We start from the raw sequence: 18,579 nt of genomic DNA, 5'->3' as shown, positions 1-18,579 counted from the left end.
GTCTTAAAAAATGTGTTTTCTTGTAGTGAATAAAAAATTCGAGCGCTATGCAGGGAGGCCTTCTGCCCCCCTTGCAACCCCCATGGCCCACTAACCGGTTAGCGGGATTGCCATCCTACCTATCAAGGCGCCTGCACCAATACTTCCTGGATTAAACTGTGATGGAATACAACACCAAACACTCTTCCAAAACAAAAAAAACCTTGATGGTTATCTTCAATTTATAGACTGAAGATTATATTTGTAGACTAGGATAAATATAATGGAAATATGATTGGGTCGGGGTGGGTTGGGCTAGGCTCAGCCCAATGCATCAACCTAGGCCCAGCATCAGACTTCAAAATCCTAGCACAAGCCTGCCAGGCCCTGTCCGACCTCAGAGCGGGATTAGGTTTTTTTGACACCCAAAAAATACCCTATACAAGATAAGCTTCCTTATACACAGTAGGTTGATTATACAAGATAACAATAAAAAAGGCACTCAATACAAGACAATGACTGCAGCTAACTAGTCCAACACAGCATACACATAAAACAATGGCGTTGCACCAAGGAAACAGACCACTTTCTTGGATATGGACTCAAAAGTCAAAGCGATTTGGATTTTTTTTTCCCCCTCATAAGCTGGTGGTAGAAAATTTTCCAGGGAAATTAGAGTTGAAAACTGAATTGGCATTAGTGAGATTAGTCAGGCTTCAGAACTGTAATTTTTCAACAGGTGTGGTTGAAATCTCCTTATTGTCTCCTTTCGATGAAAGCACTTTCAAAGCACATGACCTTATCCAATAGACCGGTAGTTGTTAAGAACAAGAGACCGCCAAGAAATTCGAAGAAGCGTATTGACTTTCTTGTTTAGAAGAAAGTTTAAAAGCATGCATGGATGCCAACTCCCACTGTTATGGTATGGATAAGAGGAAAATTCAGCACCTCTGATGTGGTTTCAAGAAATTAATTTTTGGTGTCTACTTTCAAAAGGATTGAAAACAAAATGATCAAACTTCGAGAACTTGAAAAAAAAAAAAAAGAGATCAAACTTTGATAAAAAATAGACAAAGAAAAAGAAAGATGGTGATGTTTCAGAGAAGATCATCACCATTCCTAATGGTTTTCAAGTTATTTGTTTGTGAACGAAGACCGAGAACTTGAAAATTTGAGTGCAAACATTAAATAATCAGACAAAAGACAAGTCAAATTGTATGTCTATGAGGTGTCGACAATATTCTGGAAATAAGTGATAAATTGCTAAGCCACAGTTAAATGCATATAATAAATTGCGTACATTATGATCCTCCGTAGACCTTGCACTGGTGAAATGTCAATTTCATGACCGATTTGGCACATTTGGATTATAAATAGATAATACATGGTGCACAGCGTAAGCTCGACGAACACCTAATATGCTTGACATGTTTACAAGTCAAAATTGCCCCAATTTATTAGCCTGTTTATATGGTATATTTTGATTTTTTTTTTTTTAGAATAAGGTGTATATTGATATTTTTATTAATTATGGAATGTAATTAAGTGTAAAGTATTTTCTAATTTGTTGATAATTTAATAAATATTAAATTTCTAAAGTTTAAGACAAGAAAATTAAGTCGGCTTAAGGTCCAATTAAGGCTTGATTAGTAGAAGATTGATAAAATCTAGAATTTGATCAAGTTCTAGCTTGACTAATTTCTTAAATAGACAATTTATGGTGCAAGTCAAAAGTCCCACCAAACCTTGACAAAACCAACTAAGCCGTGCTATTTGACACCCCTACCTCATGCATTGGTATGCCCTTTTTATATAATATATTGATGCTCGAGGAATGGAAGAAGGATAGCAAGGAGTGTAGCATATTTATATAATTTTCCTTTGAATCGAACCATTGGTATCAACTGGAATTGGCATCTCACCATTGATTGCAGCTGCAAGATCAGATGCTTATTGGATGGGTTCTATGATTGGACAATAAAAATAAAAAAGCTAAAGACATCTTTGACTTCCAGCAAATATTTTTCTACCAAACGCAGGCTCAACCACCTGATAGAAGTGAATGAACACACGCGAAAAGACGCTATTGACTTAGTGTGGCGAAGGGTCCTTCTCTATAACTGGTGCACCTTAGTGGAATTTCTCTCATTTTTTGTTTATGACCTCTAACACTTTGTGAGTCAACCCTCTCACACTCCCGAGTCCCAAGTAGTGATAGACATGATCTTCAGCATCACCGAGGGCACTTGACACAAGGAACTTTCACAGAGACAATACAACCAAAGGGGATTTAACCTACCCTACACTACAGTCAACACACACATACATATGTATGGGATTTTCTTATTGACACCCTTGAAGGTGTCAAATAATTTGTAATTTTACTCTTTGTCATTTTAGTATGACACATGATTTTGTATAATAAGGGTAATAATTTCATTTCACACTTGTATTCAAAAAAATATGTATGATAATGATACCTTTTGATGATGACATCGTTCAACTTATTTTTGAAAACCATTTTATACTCATATCTTAAATATTTTTCAGAATAAGATAAGGGCAATTAAAAGGTGTGAAGTTCTAAATACATTAATATCGGTGCCATTTAGACACTCCCTTTATATTGGGGCCAGTTTTCCAATACCATTTGGAACACCCGGCCCCATTAACCTTAGACAATATTATCCTTGTTGGCCCATAGAAAGACGTTGTGCCATGTGAAGGAAGCTAAAAGTTATTAATTAATCCAATAATCTCTCCTTAAGTGAATTGGGACTAAAGTTTGTACACCCTCACCGATCTCTCAAACCCCTGGTACTTGTTGTATTCTTAGTGGGGATACCTCACCAATCTCCCAGGCGGGTCTAGTACTATGGAGGATTTATTTTTTTCAGTGGAAAAGAAAAGCTGGCGTTGTGTCCTGTAATGGATTATGGCAGTACCTCTGTGTTATCATTCCCATGCATATTTGGAATGAAATAAATAGAATAAATTTTGATGATATACACAGGCCTCCTTCTTGTGTGGATCAAGAAGTTTTAAAGGATCTTTAGGATTTCTTAATCCTTGCTCCTATCCAGGTCTCCTCTATGGCTGATCTAGTTCTGTAAAAAAAATTTCCAAATTACTAATTCAAGAGTGCCCTCTCAAAATATTTTGGAATTATTTTGGACTTTTCTTTCTCCCCTTTATTGCAAGCTTAATATTGATGGTTGTTCCCTTGGAAACCTGAGATGTTCTAGTGCAGGAGGAATTTTGCGAGATAATAAAGGTAACCCTCTCCTTTGCTATTCGTACTATGAAGACATTGGACTAGTTTTATGGCTGAGTTCGATGCCTTCTTTCATGGCCAGCATCATGCGGAGATCTTGAGCATTGAAAATCATTGGAGATAAATTGGGTAATTTCACATTGTTACATGAAAGTTAACATCGCTGCAGATAAGCTGGCAAAGCATGGAGCAAGATCAAAATCTTCTGCTTCATGGTTAACAAATCCTTTTGTTTTATCTGATGTAAGCTGTGACTTTCAGAGAAGACCTAGATTTCGGTTTATTTAGATTGTGATTGGGCTAAAAATCTGCTGATGGCCATACCGAAGGTGGAATTTAGTTCAATGGATTTTGATTTTTCTTGTATCTCAATTCTTTGATTATTAATGACATTCTTTGCTATCTTTAGCGCTGCCCCCCCCCCCAAAAAAAAGAAAGAAAAAAAGAAAAAAGGATCTGTTAGAGCAAATGGCCCGACATATTGAGGATTGGGGCGTTCTCTCTTATATGCGAAATATTCTTACAAAATCACCACCAGTATTTTGCAAATATTACCATCATGTGTGAGAGTTCGTGTCTACAATAATCATTCAAGAATAATTCATGGGGCAAGCGTAATGACTTTCTCGTGTTTAGGGGTGGGGGGGAGGGGGGGGGGGGGAGGGGTGGGGGGGGGGAGGGGGGGTGCCAGAAATTATATAAAAAAAAAAAAAAAAAAAAAAAAAAAAGAAGAACATTGGATGAGGTTGGACACTAGTGCATTAAAAAAAAAAAAAAAAAAAATGCATGGATGAGATTGAACAAAATGACCAAACTTGAAAGAATTGAAAAAATGATCGAAATTGGAGAAAAATTAAAACAAAGAGGACGAAAGATGGAGAAAGAAAATGAAGTGATGTCTCAGACAATTTGATCACCGACTACTTCCTAATGGTTTCCAGAAATTATTAATTGTACTTATCAGAAAAAGAAATTATTTGTTGTTTATGACGGCCAAGAACTTAAAAATTTAATGCACATATAAATGATTAACCAAAAGAAAGTCAAAAGAAAAAAAAAAGTCTGATTTTAGGTCAAATTATGAGCAACGAAGGAACCAAGTTACCCAACAGCCTAAGAACAACAGAAGAGATATACATGAGGGAGGATCAATATTCTAACAAGCATAAATTAAGTTGACTTTTTGAGCCTAAAGATGCTAAACGATCCGCTACAAAGTAATTAGCCTGTTGAAAGACATGACAAAAAAAAAAAAAAATCTATCGAACTGAGGAGTTAAAAGAAAAAAAACAATAACCAATAAGGCCTAAAGTCTTCTATAGGATTGAATTTGACTGTTGGGAATGAATGAGTAACAACAAAAAAGAAATTAAGTAAATAATTACATATAAAATATAGAACAATTTAATATAGTTCGGCAAGAACATTTACCAATATGTGAGAGAACTTGAAATTTTATATTAACCTGAAAAACCTCATACATCACTTTTCACCTCACAAAGTGATAGGGTTTTTCTATATAAACAATATATATGGAACCCAAAAACACTAATTCCCAGGCAATACAATTTTATCTCGTACTTGTAATAGATCTCAAACTGGACCCACGAATTACAAGTAGAAGCCAAATAATAATTATGTGAACCATCATAGAATAGAAGACATATCCAACTCTAACAACTTTCACCTTAATCTTTAAAAAAAAGGCGTTCCTTGGACTAGGTCCATTTATTAGAATGCAGCAGGGGGAGGTGGGCATCCTTAGTCCAGAGGTGCAAGGGAGGTATGATAAATTGATCCAGATTGGAATGGAACTTAATAAGATCTCTTCAAAGTAGTTTGTGGAGTCCATGGGCGGAGGATGATGGGTTTTATCTGAATACGCCAAAGCCCTCCCACAAGAGCTCGGAGCCTATCCTCTTTAACGATGAAACGAAATAAGAAATGCCACTCTCCATCAATAAAAATCTTTTCTTATACAAATTTGAGTGTAAATCATAATGGACCAAGTTCCCGGCCCCCATGGTGAATCCATTCACCTCTAAGGATCTAGGTCACCCAAGGGTTGGGGCAGGAGGAGGTGGCACTTCCTACCTTTCAATAGCACCGTGCTGTTCACCATATGGCAAAGAAAAACTACGTCCAATCTTAGTAAGATTATCAACAACTTCTAAGATGATGAACTCATAAATATTACAAGATAAATCCAACAAAAAAGACTCATGTATATCTATATTCAATTCAATTCATCACAAATTTGATGAGCTTTTTTGTTTTTTAATCTTTTTTGACCAACAACAGCCAAATAATTTATTCAAAAACACTAAAACAGGGAAAACCCCATCTAAGATGTTTTTTTAATAGAGAAATGAGGTGGGCAAAGCCACAAAATCCGAGAATTACTATTAGAAAGAATTACAATATCATCTACTACAATCCTAGCAGCCCAAGGGACGAAACACAAAATCATAACTAGTAGAATTGACAATCTTCTCTAATTACTTTGCCCTCTGGGACACATGGGCCTGCAATGAGGTTTTCATCACCCTTGTAAACTCTTGCGTCTTTGACATGTCAACGTCTTGTCCATCTACAGCCACCCATTTGTAATTTCTGATAAAATTTGCTAGAAAATACTCCAAATGCAATGTCCCTAACCCAAGTCCAGGGCAAATCCTCCTCCCCACACTAAATGGCATCATCTTAATCTCCATACTCCCTGTGATATCCACTACTTCCCCTTCACCCAAGAACCTCTCGGGCTTAAACTCCATAGGATCTTTCCAAACTTGTGGGTCCCTCCCCATCCCTGCCACCATAAAATTCACAATAGTTTTCTTGGGGATGACGTAGCCATTCAACACAACATCTTCCTCGACGGTATGTGGCGGCACAAAGTGACTAGGTGGGTGTATCCTCAGCCCTTCTAATACCACTGCCTTTAGATATGGCATCTTCTGCAAATCATCTTCTTTGATCTCTTCTTCTGAACCCACAACCTCTTGGATCTCAGAATAAAGCTTTTCTTGGATGGTTTGGTCCTTCACAAGGTGGGCCATGATCCATTCAAACACAGTTGATGTTGTGTCACTCCCTGCATCCATAACTTCACAGATGAGAGACTATTTTTTCATCACTATTCTAAAATTGGATAAGACATGGCATATCGGAAGGGCTCATCAAGTTTGATGACTTTCTCATCAAGTTTCTCACCAAAGCACATGAAAAGCAACAAACAAAACATGGCATATCGGAAGGGCTCTACCACAGGCACAGGCTCACCTGATTCAACAGGGTATTTGAGCAACGAATCCTTGGACTAGGTCCATTTATTAGAATACAGCAGGGGGAGGGGGGCATCCTTAGTCCAGAGGTGCAAGGGAGGTATAGTAAATTGATCCAGATTGGAATGGAATTAAATAAGATCTCTTCGAAGGAGTTTGTGGAGTCCATGGGCGGCGGATGATACGTTTTATCTGAATGCGCCAAAGCCCCTCCCACAAGAGCTCGGAGCCTATCCTCTTTAATGATGAAACGAAATATGAAATGCCACTCTCCATCAATAAATATCTTTTCTTATACAAATTTGAGTGCAAATCATAATGGACCGAGTTCCCTATCCCTATGGTGAATCCATTCACCTCGGAGGATCTAGGTCACCTGAGGGTTGGGGCGGGAGGAGGTGGCACTTCTGACCTTTCAATCGCACTGTGATGTTCACCATATGGCAAAGAAAAACTATGTCCAATCTTAGTAAGATAATTAACAACTTTTAGGATGATGAACTCATAAATATTACAAGATAAATCCAACAAAAAAGACTCATGTATATCTATATTCAGTTCAATTCATCACAAATTTGATGAGCTAATTTTTTTTTTTTTTTTTAAATATTTTTTGACCAATAACAGCCAAATAATTTATTCAAAAACACTAAAACAGGAAAAACCCCATCTAAGATGTTTTTTTTTATGGAGAAAGGAGGTGGGCAAAACCACAAAATCCAAGAATTACTATTACAAAGAGTTACAATATCATCAACTACAATCCTAGCAGCCCAATCAAGGGACGAAACACAAAATCATAACTAGTAGAATTGACAAAACTAGTACAATGATGATAATATCTTATTTCGATCCTACTAAAGAAACATGGTAAAAGATGTGATCCCCACTTATTCTTAGTGACGATTAGGATTAATTTCTTCCCTAATTACTTTGCCCTCTGGAACACATGGGCCTGCAATGGGGTTTTCATCACCCTTGTGAACTCCTGCTTCTCTGACATGTCAACATCCTGTTCATCTACAGCCATCCAATTGTAATTTCTGATCAAATTTGCCAGAAAATACTCCAAATGCAATGTCCCTAACCCAAGGCCAGGGCAAATCCTCCTGCCAACACTAAATGGCATCATCTTAATCTCCTTACTCCCTGTGATATCAACTACTTCCCCTTCACCCAAGTGCCTCTCTGGCTTAAACTCCATAGGATCTTTCCAAACTTGTGGGTCCCTCCCCATCCCTGCCACCATAAAATTCACAATAGTTTTCTTGGGGATGACATAGCCATTCAACACAACATCTTCCTCCACAGTATGTGGCAGCACAAAGTGACTAGGTGGGTGTATCCTCAGCCCTTCTAATACCACTGCCTTTAGATATGGCATCTTCTGCAAATCATCTTCTTTGATCTCTTCTTCTGAACCCACAACCTCTTGGATCTCAGAATAAAGCTTTTCTTGGATGGTTTGGTCCTTCACAAGGTGGGCCATGATCCATTCAAACACAGTTGATGTTGTGTCACTCCCTGCATCCATAACCTCACAGATGAGAGTCACTATTTCTTCATCACTGATCTTCCTTCCTCCTCCATCTTTGAATTCGAGATCAAAGAGTGAATCGATGTAGGAGACAATATTCTCATCTTGGTTTTGTTGTTTGATCTTCTCCTTTCGTTCTCGACGGGATTTGATCAAAGGAAGTAGAGCAGATTTTTGTCTGTGGCGCATATCAATCAGTTGAAGCCAACGATTTCTGAAGATGAATTTCCCGAAGGTGGGGAACGCTTGGAACACAGAAAATCTTCTAAAATTGGCTAAGACATTTCTCTCCATTTCTACAATATCTTTGATGACTTTCTCATCAAGTTTCTCACCAAAGCACATGAAAAGCAACAAAGAAAACATGGCATATCGGAAGGGATGTACCACTTGCACAGGCTCGCCTGACTCGACATGGTATTTGAGCAACGAATCAATTGTTTCCAAGAACCTTCTGCGGGCGCAACCAAAACACTTATACCGAGAAGGGATAAGAAGTTCAGAAGTGAGGTTACGACGGAGGAACCTCCAACGAGTGCCAGAGGAGGAACCGATATCGGGATGGGTGTTGTCAAGGAGGCAGCCGGGTGTGACAGCTCCTGGGCGGTAGTTAAAGGCGGTACCATTCTGGATGAGAGCTTGATGGGTTAATGAATGGCTGGAAATGAATACTTCGAGGATAGAGCCAATACGGATGGTGATGATTGGTCCGTATTTGTAGGACAGGTCAAGGAGGAGTGATTCAGCATCGATTAACAATCTTTTGAGCAAGAAGATGCTGCCTACTATGGGCAGTGAAGGAGGGCCTGGTGGTAAAGGGAGTTTGGTTTTCTTCGATTTACTCTGAGAGAGGAGAATGAAGAAAATTTTGGTAGCTGCTGCACAGAGACAAAGAGAAAAGAGGATCCTGAACCAAGAGTACTCCATTGGGTTTCAAGGACAAGAACCCAACAAAGGAAGGAAATGAAGTTGCTAGCTATTTGCGATAAAGCTTCCCTTCTTTAGCTATGGCTGAGACAGGCAAAAGTGTTTATGCGTGGGAGTGGCAGTTCTCGAGCAATTTTATAGACTTTCTCAACTCCCCATCTCCATCCCATCCCCCTTTTGTTTATTTATTTATTTTCTCTTCATTTGTTTCACATTTCCTTACTTCACATGTTTGACGTTTGGAAATGTTGAATTCTCAGGTCAAAAGACATAAAACTTACCCCATACACCCATCTCCATAGCAATCCACAAGAAAAGGGTAAACAAATCGTCACCACCCGCTGGGACACTAAATGAAGCATCCAATGGCTAGGGGTGCTTGAGGCACGTGTTCTTGTGTTGAGGTGAGTGTCGGGTTCTTTCAGTCATCAGATGCCTCACTTTTTTATTGCCATGGGAATAAGGAGAAATCCTATTCCTATTAACATAGGAATTCAAAGTGGAAGCAATGGTATGATCCATGCCTAGTGATATGTATGTTTTATAAGAAAATTAAAATTTTTAATTCTTATTAATTATTTCCGATTCGTCAGCTCTTATCTATTTTTGAAGGAGTTTAAAAAATCAAGAAATGAAAAAGTCCAATGTCCAATGGCTAGAGAGGATCTTGATTTCAAAGATTCTCTTTTTGGTTTGATTTTGATTTGCACTAAAAAATTGACAGTTCTAAATCGAATATGAACAGAAAAAAAAAAAAAAAAGAAAAAGAAACTAGTACCACTCACTCGAATACTAACCTATTTATGAATTCAATTAATTGATACAATAATAATTAATTTAAGGCGAAAAGAACACTGTCAGACTAACATTTCCATTCCCAAATACAGTCGGGCGTGAAAATACCCATTTGGGTCTATTCACACCCAGCTATATCTAGACTACCCTAACATAATACTTTTCTCAATTTAATAAGCAATAATTGTTGCATTTATACGTGAAACATGAAATATATAAAATTTATGAGGATTAACACAAGTAAGGTCCTTTCTATTTCTGAGCTTATTTGTGCTCGAATTATTGGAATTACTCTTCCTCTTCGCAGGCCTAGAGACCTTTTTGAAGATTTCTAGTTTCCCTCGCTGGTTGGATGGATTAAACTCAATGCAAATGGTTGCTTGCTGGGCAATCCGGGAAGGGCTGGAGCTAGGGAAATTTTCAAGAATGATCAAGAAGAGATAATAGCAAATTTCAGGGTCTCTCTTGGGGCGACAACCAATTTTGAGGCAAAGTTTTCAGGGGTTATTTTTGGTCTAGAGCAAGCTATGTCTCTAGTAATCCAGCGCATTTGGATTGAATGTGACTCAGTTTCTATGGTCTCTTTGATTCAAAAAGGCATCATTCCGTGGATCTTCGGCAAAGATGGAGAATCTAGCTAATTACCTTCAAGCTACAGCCTGGAAGATTACTCACTTCTACCATGATGCAAATCAAGTTGCAGACTTCCTTGCTAAGTCAGCTGCGAAATTATCCATTTCTACTCCAATTCTTCACTGGCATGCCTTGGTCAGGATGGACTTATAAATGGATGCTTTGCGTCGTCTGAGATTTCGCTTCTAATAATATGATGTGTTGTTTGTTTTCGAGTTTAGAGTCCTTTGGTTAGCTTCCCTGCTGGTGTCAATGCAGAAGCTGGGCAAGCTCTCATAGGTCACTAAGCTTTTGAGAGTGTTCTTTTTGTACATTCTTTTTTTCTTTTCTTATTATTTTAATCCATGCAATTATCTCTTAGCGAAAAAAAAAAAAGGTGCAAGGACCTTGCCGTCTAGTGTAGGAAAAGTCAGATGTGCGAGCCAATGGAAGAGTGCATGGGAGCATCTCCAAGGCATAGTAGTTTTGGGGGGGGGGGTAAACGTGATCATTTTGTACCCGGCTCATTCCGGGCATTTTCTATGCTAGATTGATAGGGTTCTTTTTCCCATAATATACATGTTAAATACAAATTGAAAAATTATGGGTCATGCTAAAATGGATTAAAAAAACCCTACTTCCTAATGGAAGAATTAACTTATTTATTATGTGAGAGTGGAGAAGGAAAAAAATGGAAAACAGGAAAATGAAAGGAAAGAATCATAGGTGAAAAGGGATTTTTTAGGATTTCTTTTTATTTTTATAGCAGTGAGAGATAGATATTTTTTGAAGACGGGAAAAAAATGAGTGGAAGAGAGAGAAAGTCTGGTGTTCTGGAAGGGGGTGGTGCATTGGCCACGGAGGATGCAGATGGGGTGCTAGAGAGGCTTTGGATCTTGGACCAGGGCGTGTTGGCCCTGGGAATAATCAGGAAGTAGGACAGAGGAGTTCATATGAGAAGGGGGTAGGAAATGCAGATTGGCCAGCCATTGATTCCCTTCCCGAACCTATTTAGGCTAGGAATATCCAACGAATTGTTATACAACAGAAAGATTATGAAGTAAAGAGGCAACACTTTCGGTTTGCCTTGATTGGTTGGGTTGGTTTCCATCTGATTTCTTTGGAGATGCTGAGAGTGGAGGCTCGAGAGAAATGGAACCTTAGCCAAGGAGTGAAAATGCATCCTCTAGGGAAGGGTTTTGTCATTCTCCAGTTCCAGTGTGAAGGGGATAAGGCAGCGGTGTGAAGGAGGAGTCCGCTCAGGGTAGGAGAGCAGCTGATTCGTTTTCTGCACTGGAAACCCGATTTCAACATCCATGAGAAGCAGTCCTTCACAAAATTAATTTGGATGCGTTTTCCAGATCTGCCACTTGACTACTGGCATGATAATGTACTGTTTTCAATAGCAAAGGTAGTAGGGGCCCGTGGCCCTAGACAAGCATACGAGGCAAGGGCTTTTATGCTATTTTGCAAGAGTCCTGGTGGAGATCGATATCTCCGACCTGGCTGTGAAAGTTGGTGAAGTGCAAGTTGAGAGGCTTGAACCAGGCACGTCTCAAGTGTACGTCTTTCGTCAAAAAATTATTTACGAGGACAATGTGAGTCATTGTGGCTACTGCAAGTGATATGGCCATCAAGTTTCTGCTTGTAGGCAGAAAAAAATGGAGGATGAAAGGCAGAGTGCCAGGGATAATGCTGCAAAGGTTCTAGGGGCTGTGTCTGAGGAAGATAGAGTCAAATCGGAAGGGGTTAACTTGTTGGAAGAAGTTGAATCTGGGGAGCGATCTTTGCCACCTCAGCCCATAAAGGAAGTTTCCAATTGTGTTGCAACATCTCTTTCAAATTCAAATTCTGGTGGGGGGCGATCTTTGCCACATCAGCAAAATAATGTTGTTACCAATCGTGTGGCAAACTCTCCTATTATATCCCCCAGTAACGGTTTGGTGGAAGGAGGGGAAATCCAGGTTGTTTTGGAAACTGAAATTTTGAATCCTATTTTTTTCAGAAAAGGAGAAGGACGCTACTAATGTAGAGGTTAACTCGGACGATGGGTCTGGATATGAGTCCGACCCATACCCGGATGATCATTTGGATCGTCCAGTTCAGATTTCTGACCCGACTAAGACCCACACGGTGGTGGGAGCTCGAGGCTTGAGGCTGAGGACGCCTCTGAGGTTCCTGCAATCTCTGAGGCTCGTTATCCCTCTCGTTTGACGTGGGGGAGATGGGATCAGCGGTGTTCTGCGCCCTGGTATGGCTGTGTTTAGGGAGGAGCATGTTGTCTCTTCCTTGCCCGTGGTGGAGTCTACAAGGGGCATGGTGTCGGTTGTTCGTTCTGAAATTAATAAGGTGGATAAGGCGGCCGCGGCGAGGGAAAACGTGGGTGGTGGTACGGTGGTAAGAGGCAAACAAAAGAAGAAGCTAGTAGGTCAGACAAAGAAGTCTTGACAAAGGCCAATCATCCAACAAGTGATCACTGCGTGTTCTACATTGGGACATTTGCGTGTTGGGAAGGCTGCTTGTACCAAAGCCTTACCATCGATGTTGAAGGAGCATGCTCCATATGTGTTATGCTTGGCTGAACCAATGGTTCAGGTATGTAATTTTCCTGCTTTATTTTTTAGTAAGCTGAGATATGTCAGTGGATTTTATTTATAATGAAAGAAAGGATAAAGTCCCTAATTTATAGATTATTTGGAAGTTTGGGATTCCTTGCCCTGTAGTCACTGCGATGTCTGATTAGCACATCTCCGTTGTTTTCGAATGGGTTGGAAGTAAGGTGCGTATGTCTTTTGTGCATGCCAGTTCTTTTAATGTTTTTCGTCGCCAATTGTGATTGGATTTGGAGACGCATGTTTCGGTATTGGTCCCTTGGTCAGTAATGGGGGATTTTAATGCTACTTTTCTCTCTCATGAAAAGAGAGGGCCTAGTGTGTTTAATCTTAGTTTGGCTGCAGAGTTTCAGGCCATGGTCGACGTTTGCATGTTGCTTCCTATTCCTTCACAGGGAAAGAAATATACATGGACAAATAATAGGAGAAGGGGCCACATGGCAGCAGTTCTAGATCGGAGTTTCTGTAATGAAAAATGGTTGGATGTTTTTAAGAATATTCAGCAATGAGTTTTGGTGTCATCGGTATCTGATCATGCCTCATTATTAGTTTTTTCTGATTCAGTTCCTAAACGAAAAAATATCCCTTTTTGGTTTCATGGATTCTGGATGGAAAATGCTAATTTTCAATCAATTGTAGAGGAGGCTTGGGCTGATCATGTAGGGGGTGACCCAGTTTTTGTTCTTGCTCATAAGTTAAAGTGGGTCAAAGAGAGGTTAAAGGTGTGGGCAAAGGCAACTTTTCCCAATTTGAATTTAGAGGTAGAGGAAGCTAAACTGGAGCTTCAGAAGGTGCATGATGAGATAAAGATGGTGGGAATGTTAGATGAATTATTTAGTAAGGAAGCTGATGGAAAGACAGTGCTACTGAAGGCTATTCAGATGCAAGAAAAACTCTGGTCTGAGAAAGCTAAACTGAGGTCGATGAAAAATGGTGACTGTGACTCTAAGTTCTTTCACCTATGAGTGAAGCTGAGGAGGGCAAATAACTAGATTTCATCTCTCAAAAAGGAAGACGGTTCATGGTCTCAAATCATCAGGGAATTGCTTCTTATGTGTCTGACGTTTTTCAAAAGTTTCATGAAGCTTCTTCTATCTCAGTTCATTCTGATCTGTTGAATTGCATTCCAAGGGTGCTGGTGGCGGAGGATGTGGAAGCTTTGGAGGCTATTCTTGGAAGGGAAGAAATTAAAAAAGCTGTTAGGGAGTTGGACCCTGCTAGCTCGCTAGGTCCTGATGGTTTCCTAGGTAGTTTTTTCAGAAATTGTTGAGAGACAATAGAAGGTGATTTTTGTAAAGCTGTGAAGAATTTCTTTATGATTGGGAAGTTGCCTAAAGGGATTAATAATTGCTTTATTTCTCTCATTCCTAAAGTGGAGGGAGCCTTCTCTCTAGACAGGTTTAGGCCTATATGTATGGGAAATTTTTATTCTAAAGTTTTAACAAAAAGCATGCCTTCAAGAATTATTTTCTTACTCCCTAGATTGAAATCTGAAGAACAGGGGGCCTTCCAGAAGGGGAAGATTATTTCAGCCAACATCAGTTTAGCATCTGAATTATCAAATCTTATGCATGCCATGGTTAGAGGTGGTGGCATGGGCCTGAAGCTGGATGTTCAGAAGGCGTACAATTCATTGGCGTAGAATTTTCTTTTTGCTACCCTGGAAAAGTTTGGCTTTTCTTCGGTGTGGATTTCTTGGGTTCATCACCTTTTGATTTCATCTAGAATAGTTTTGGTGAACAATGGGCCAATGGGTTTTTTTGAGGTTGGTCGCGGGTTGCGGCAGGGTGACCCTTTATCTGCTATGTTGTTTATTCTGGCGGAGGAAGTGCTGTGCAGAGGTCTAAGGAGTTTGGTGTAGAAAGGGTAGATAAAGCCTCTTCCAGGTCCGAGAGGTGTTTATTCTCCTTCTCAACTACTATTTGCATACGATAATTTTATCTTTTATGAATGCATCTGCTAAGTATGTGAAAAATCTCTATGATTTTCTAGTTAAATATCAAGCTTTCTCAGGCCAAACATTTAATCTAGAAAAAAGCAACCTTTTCTTTGGGACTGTGGTTCCTCACAGGAAGTAATATATAAATGAATTCTTGAGTATTTAGTCTGCGAGGCTCCCTACAAAATACTTGGGGGTGGAGTTATTCAAGGGGAGAGTAAGGAAGGATCATTTGCTTCCGTTGATAGGTAAAATCAAGAAAAGGCTCTCGGGTTGGAAGGGGAGGCTTCTATCAATGGCTAGTAGGGTGGAACTAGTGAGATCAATGATCTCTAGTATCCCTATCCACAATTTTGGGATTTATTGGTAGCCAGAGAGTTCTATTAAAATGGTGGAAAAATGGATGCGCAATTTCATATGGTTAGGATACTTAGAAACAATGAAGAAGATAGTGGTGAAGTGCGAAGAGGTTTGTAAACCTGTTAGGGTGTGAATTTTGCTGGTTTGGCCAAATTAACATGGCAAATAAGGTATGAAAATTCGATAATAAGCAATTTTCTTTGTGCTCGTTTCCTCAAGTCAGATGGGTCGCTGAAAATAGGTCAATTATCTTCATCGGTATGGCCGGGTATTAAGAAGGTCTGGAGATGGGTTGAGTCTCAGGAGCAGTGGACTGCTGGGAATGGTCGGAAGATCATTTTTTGGAGGGAAAACTGGTTGAGAAATAAATCAATTGAAGAGCTTTCAAGGCTTCAATCGGATCTATTTGATTCGATGCACACAAAGGTTGCTGATTTAATTTCTCATTGTGAGTGGAATTTTCCCCAAGTGGATTCTAATTTTATTGCAAATATTTTTGTGCAAGCAAAAAAATATTGTTATTTCAAATTTGGAGGATGAGTGTCACTGGGGTTTAACCTCTTCTGGAGTGTTTACCATTAACTCAGCTTAGGAGAAAATGAGACGGGATTCGCCTAAGGTAGGTTGGTTTTCTTTGATTTGGAAATCTCAACTCCAACCTAGGCAATTAGTTTTTGGATGGAGAATGATGAAAAATAGATTTCCCATGGAGGACAATGCTAAAAAGCGAGGGGTCGCAGTTCCCTCGCTATGTGTTTTGTGTGGTAGAGCAGAGGAATCCAAAAACCACTCTTTCTATGAGTGTTCTTTAGCGATTTCTCTATGGCAGAAATTCCGTGGCTGTTTTCAAATAAATTGGTCTATATTTGATGGGATTGAGAGGTTGGTGGCGTGGTGGAAGGCCTAGGTGAAGAATATTGTTTTTTAGGGGGTTTGGCTGAAGGGTTTTATCCTGGTTCCTTATTTTCTCTGGCTGGAGAGGAATGGAAGAAAGTTTGATGATATAAGAAAATCAGTTGAGCAATGCTTTGGTGCTCTAAGAAGTGAAATAAGTTTACAATCTCTGATTCACACAGGGTCGGCCATCTCAGTCTTGGACCTATTGAGTGCTAGAAGATTGGGCTTCTCAAGGGTTAGGAGAAGACCTCGAGAAATTTTTGAAATTTTCTGGTGTCCCCCTCAAGTTGGCTGGTTGAAGCTAAATATTGACGAATGCTCAATTGATAACCCAGGGAAGTCTGGAGCAGGTGGTCTTATTAGGAATGATAAGACTGAGGTAGTTGCTTACTTTAGAAATTTTCTTGGTGTGCAAACGAATTTTGAGGCAGAGGTTTTGGCGTTGATGATTGGGATTGAGGTTGCTCAGAATCTGAGAATCTAGCGCCTGTGGATAGAGTGTAACTTTGCTGCAGTTGTTATTCTTTTTCTTAAGAGGAAACATCCGTGGAAAGCTTGTCAAAGATGGTTAAATTGTTTGTCTTTCTTGGAAGCGGTGGACTGGAAAATTACTCACTTCTATTGGGAAGCAAATTCTGTCGCTAATTACTTGTCAAAATCAACAGCTCGGTTTGAAGTCTCTTAGTTGGTCTCAGTCCGGCCGTCGCTGGTGAATATGGATCTAGAAATGGATGCATCTAGTCGTTCTCGTTCTAGATCCAGTTAGGTGATTTCATTGTCTATGTTTGGTTGGTTGAGTCTGTGGTTAGTCTTGTTCTACTGATGGCAATGTCGAAGGTGGAACTTGTACTTTCCCTTCTCTTCCTATTTTGAAAGGCTTTGGTTGTTCTGCTCTTCCTCTTCTTGATGTATTATAATTTGTAATTTTTTCTCCTTTATATTTAATATACATGATTTTCTTGCAAAATATATATATATATATATATATATATTAGTGAGAGATAGGATAAGTGGGGGAGACTGGGAAATCATGTGGAACATGTGAATAAATAGGATTTGAAAAGTCGAGATTGTCTTCATTACTATTTCCCAAAACTAGCACTACAAAGTACAAACTATATATAAATTTATTGTGAATTTAAAAACTAATAGAAACCGGTAAAAACAGATCGAATGCAAAGCGATTCTAATTTTGGTTGATTCCTATTCAGTTTGATTTTGATTTCACCTTGTCAAAATGCTAAAACACCCCCGATTTTTTTTTCTTTTGTAGAAACCTAATGGGGTACCACAATTTTTATTTTTTTGATAGAAGGGTACCTCAAGTTTCAAAAGTGACATTTGAGATACCTTGTGAGCCCCTTTTTTCCTTTTTTTTTTTTTTTTTTTTTTTTTTTTTTTTTTTAAATCCAACATATTTCCAATTTTACCCCTCAAATCTCCTCACCGTTAGCTTTGCACAACTCGCCACTACCACCACTGGTATCACCACCTCCCCGCATCAACTTCCTCTCACGCTCTCATTGCTTGACCACTGGCCCCCACCATGCTCTCTGCACCCAACTCAACCCCTTTGCACCCACCCAATGCTCTCTCTTCCCCATGCAGCCACTACCGCCACCACTCCACCCCAAGTGCAACCGCACTCCCCCACCCTCTCCTCTTCCTCGTGCAACCACTGGCCCCCTTTCCCTCCTCTTTCCTACAACAACCTCCACCCATCCCCTACTGCATCTCTTTTTCCTCCCCCAATACCCACCCTGTCACAATCCCCTCTCACCCCAACATGTAAATCCCCTTTCCACACCATCTTTGTCCCCAGACCCATCTGCAGCCAACCCGAACCCAACCCCAGCCCAAATCAACTTCTTCCTCTGTTATCTTCTGCAACTTGTCACTCTGTTGGAGGGGGTGGCTAAGGTTCACATGATTTCTCGCAATTCACAGTTCAGACTAAGGAGATTAAAGTTGACAACTGAATTGGATTTAGTGAGATTAGTCAGACCTCAGAACTGTAATTTTCCAGCAGGCGTTGCTGAAATCTCCCTATTGTCTCCTTTGTGTTAAAGCACTTTCAAAGCCCATGACCTTATCCAATAGATGATGGCAAGACTATACCTTTTTTGATCAGAAGATAATGAAGGAAGCTAGTTATTAAGAAATTCCAAGATCTCTTTCAAGCCCAACGAGAAAGTTCAAAGCATAAATGGCCACAAGCGTATTGAATCTCTTGTTTAGGAGAAAGTTTAAAAGCATGCATGGATGCCAGCTCCCACCACTGACATGGTATGGACAACAAGACCCTTCAGCAACTCTCTTGTGGTTTCAAGAAATTAATTTTTGGTGTATACTTTCAAAGAGAT

At 39.6% G+C, this 18,579-nt stretch overlaps 2 protein-coding genes across 2 annotated transcripts; both read right to left on the bottom strand.

The window, feature by feature from the left end:
* Positions 1-5,751: 5,751 nt before the first annotated feature.
* LOC122061707 (cytochrome P450 89A2-like) lies at positions 5,752-6,357 on the bottom strand. The gene has a single exon (XM_042625125.1). The coding sequence runs from the start codon at positions 6,355-6,357 to the stop codon at positions 5,752-5,754; it is 606 nt and encodes a 201-aa protein (XP_042481059.1).
* A 1,108-nt stretch (positions 6,358-7,465) lies between these two features.
* LOC122061706 (cytochrome P450 89A2-like) lies at positions 7,466-9,001 on the bottom strand. Its single transcript, XM_042625124.1, has one exon. It carries the CDS (start codon positions 8,999-9,001, stop codon positions 7,466-7,468), a length of 1,536 nt encoding a protein of 511 aa, XP_042481058.1.
* Between the last annotated feature and the right edge of the window lie 9,578 nt (positions 9,002-18,579).

This window comes from Macadamia integrifolia, chromosome 14 (assembly GCF_013358625.1).
Source record: "Macadamia integrifolia cultivar HAES 741 chromosome 14, SCU_Mint_v3, whole genome shotgun sequence".
NCBI lineage: Eukaryota > Viridiplantae > Streptophyta > Magnoliopsida > Proteales > Proteaceae > Macadamia > Macadamia integrifolia.
The sequence above is the reverse complement of the archived record's forward strand: the minus strand, read 5'-3'. Positions and strand labels throughout refer to the sequence as shown.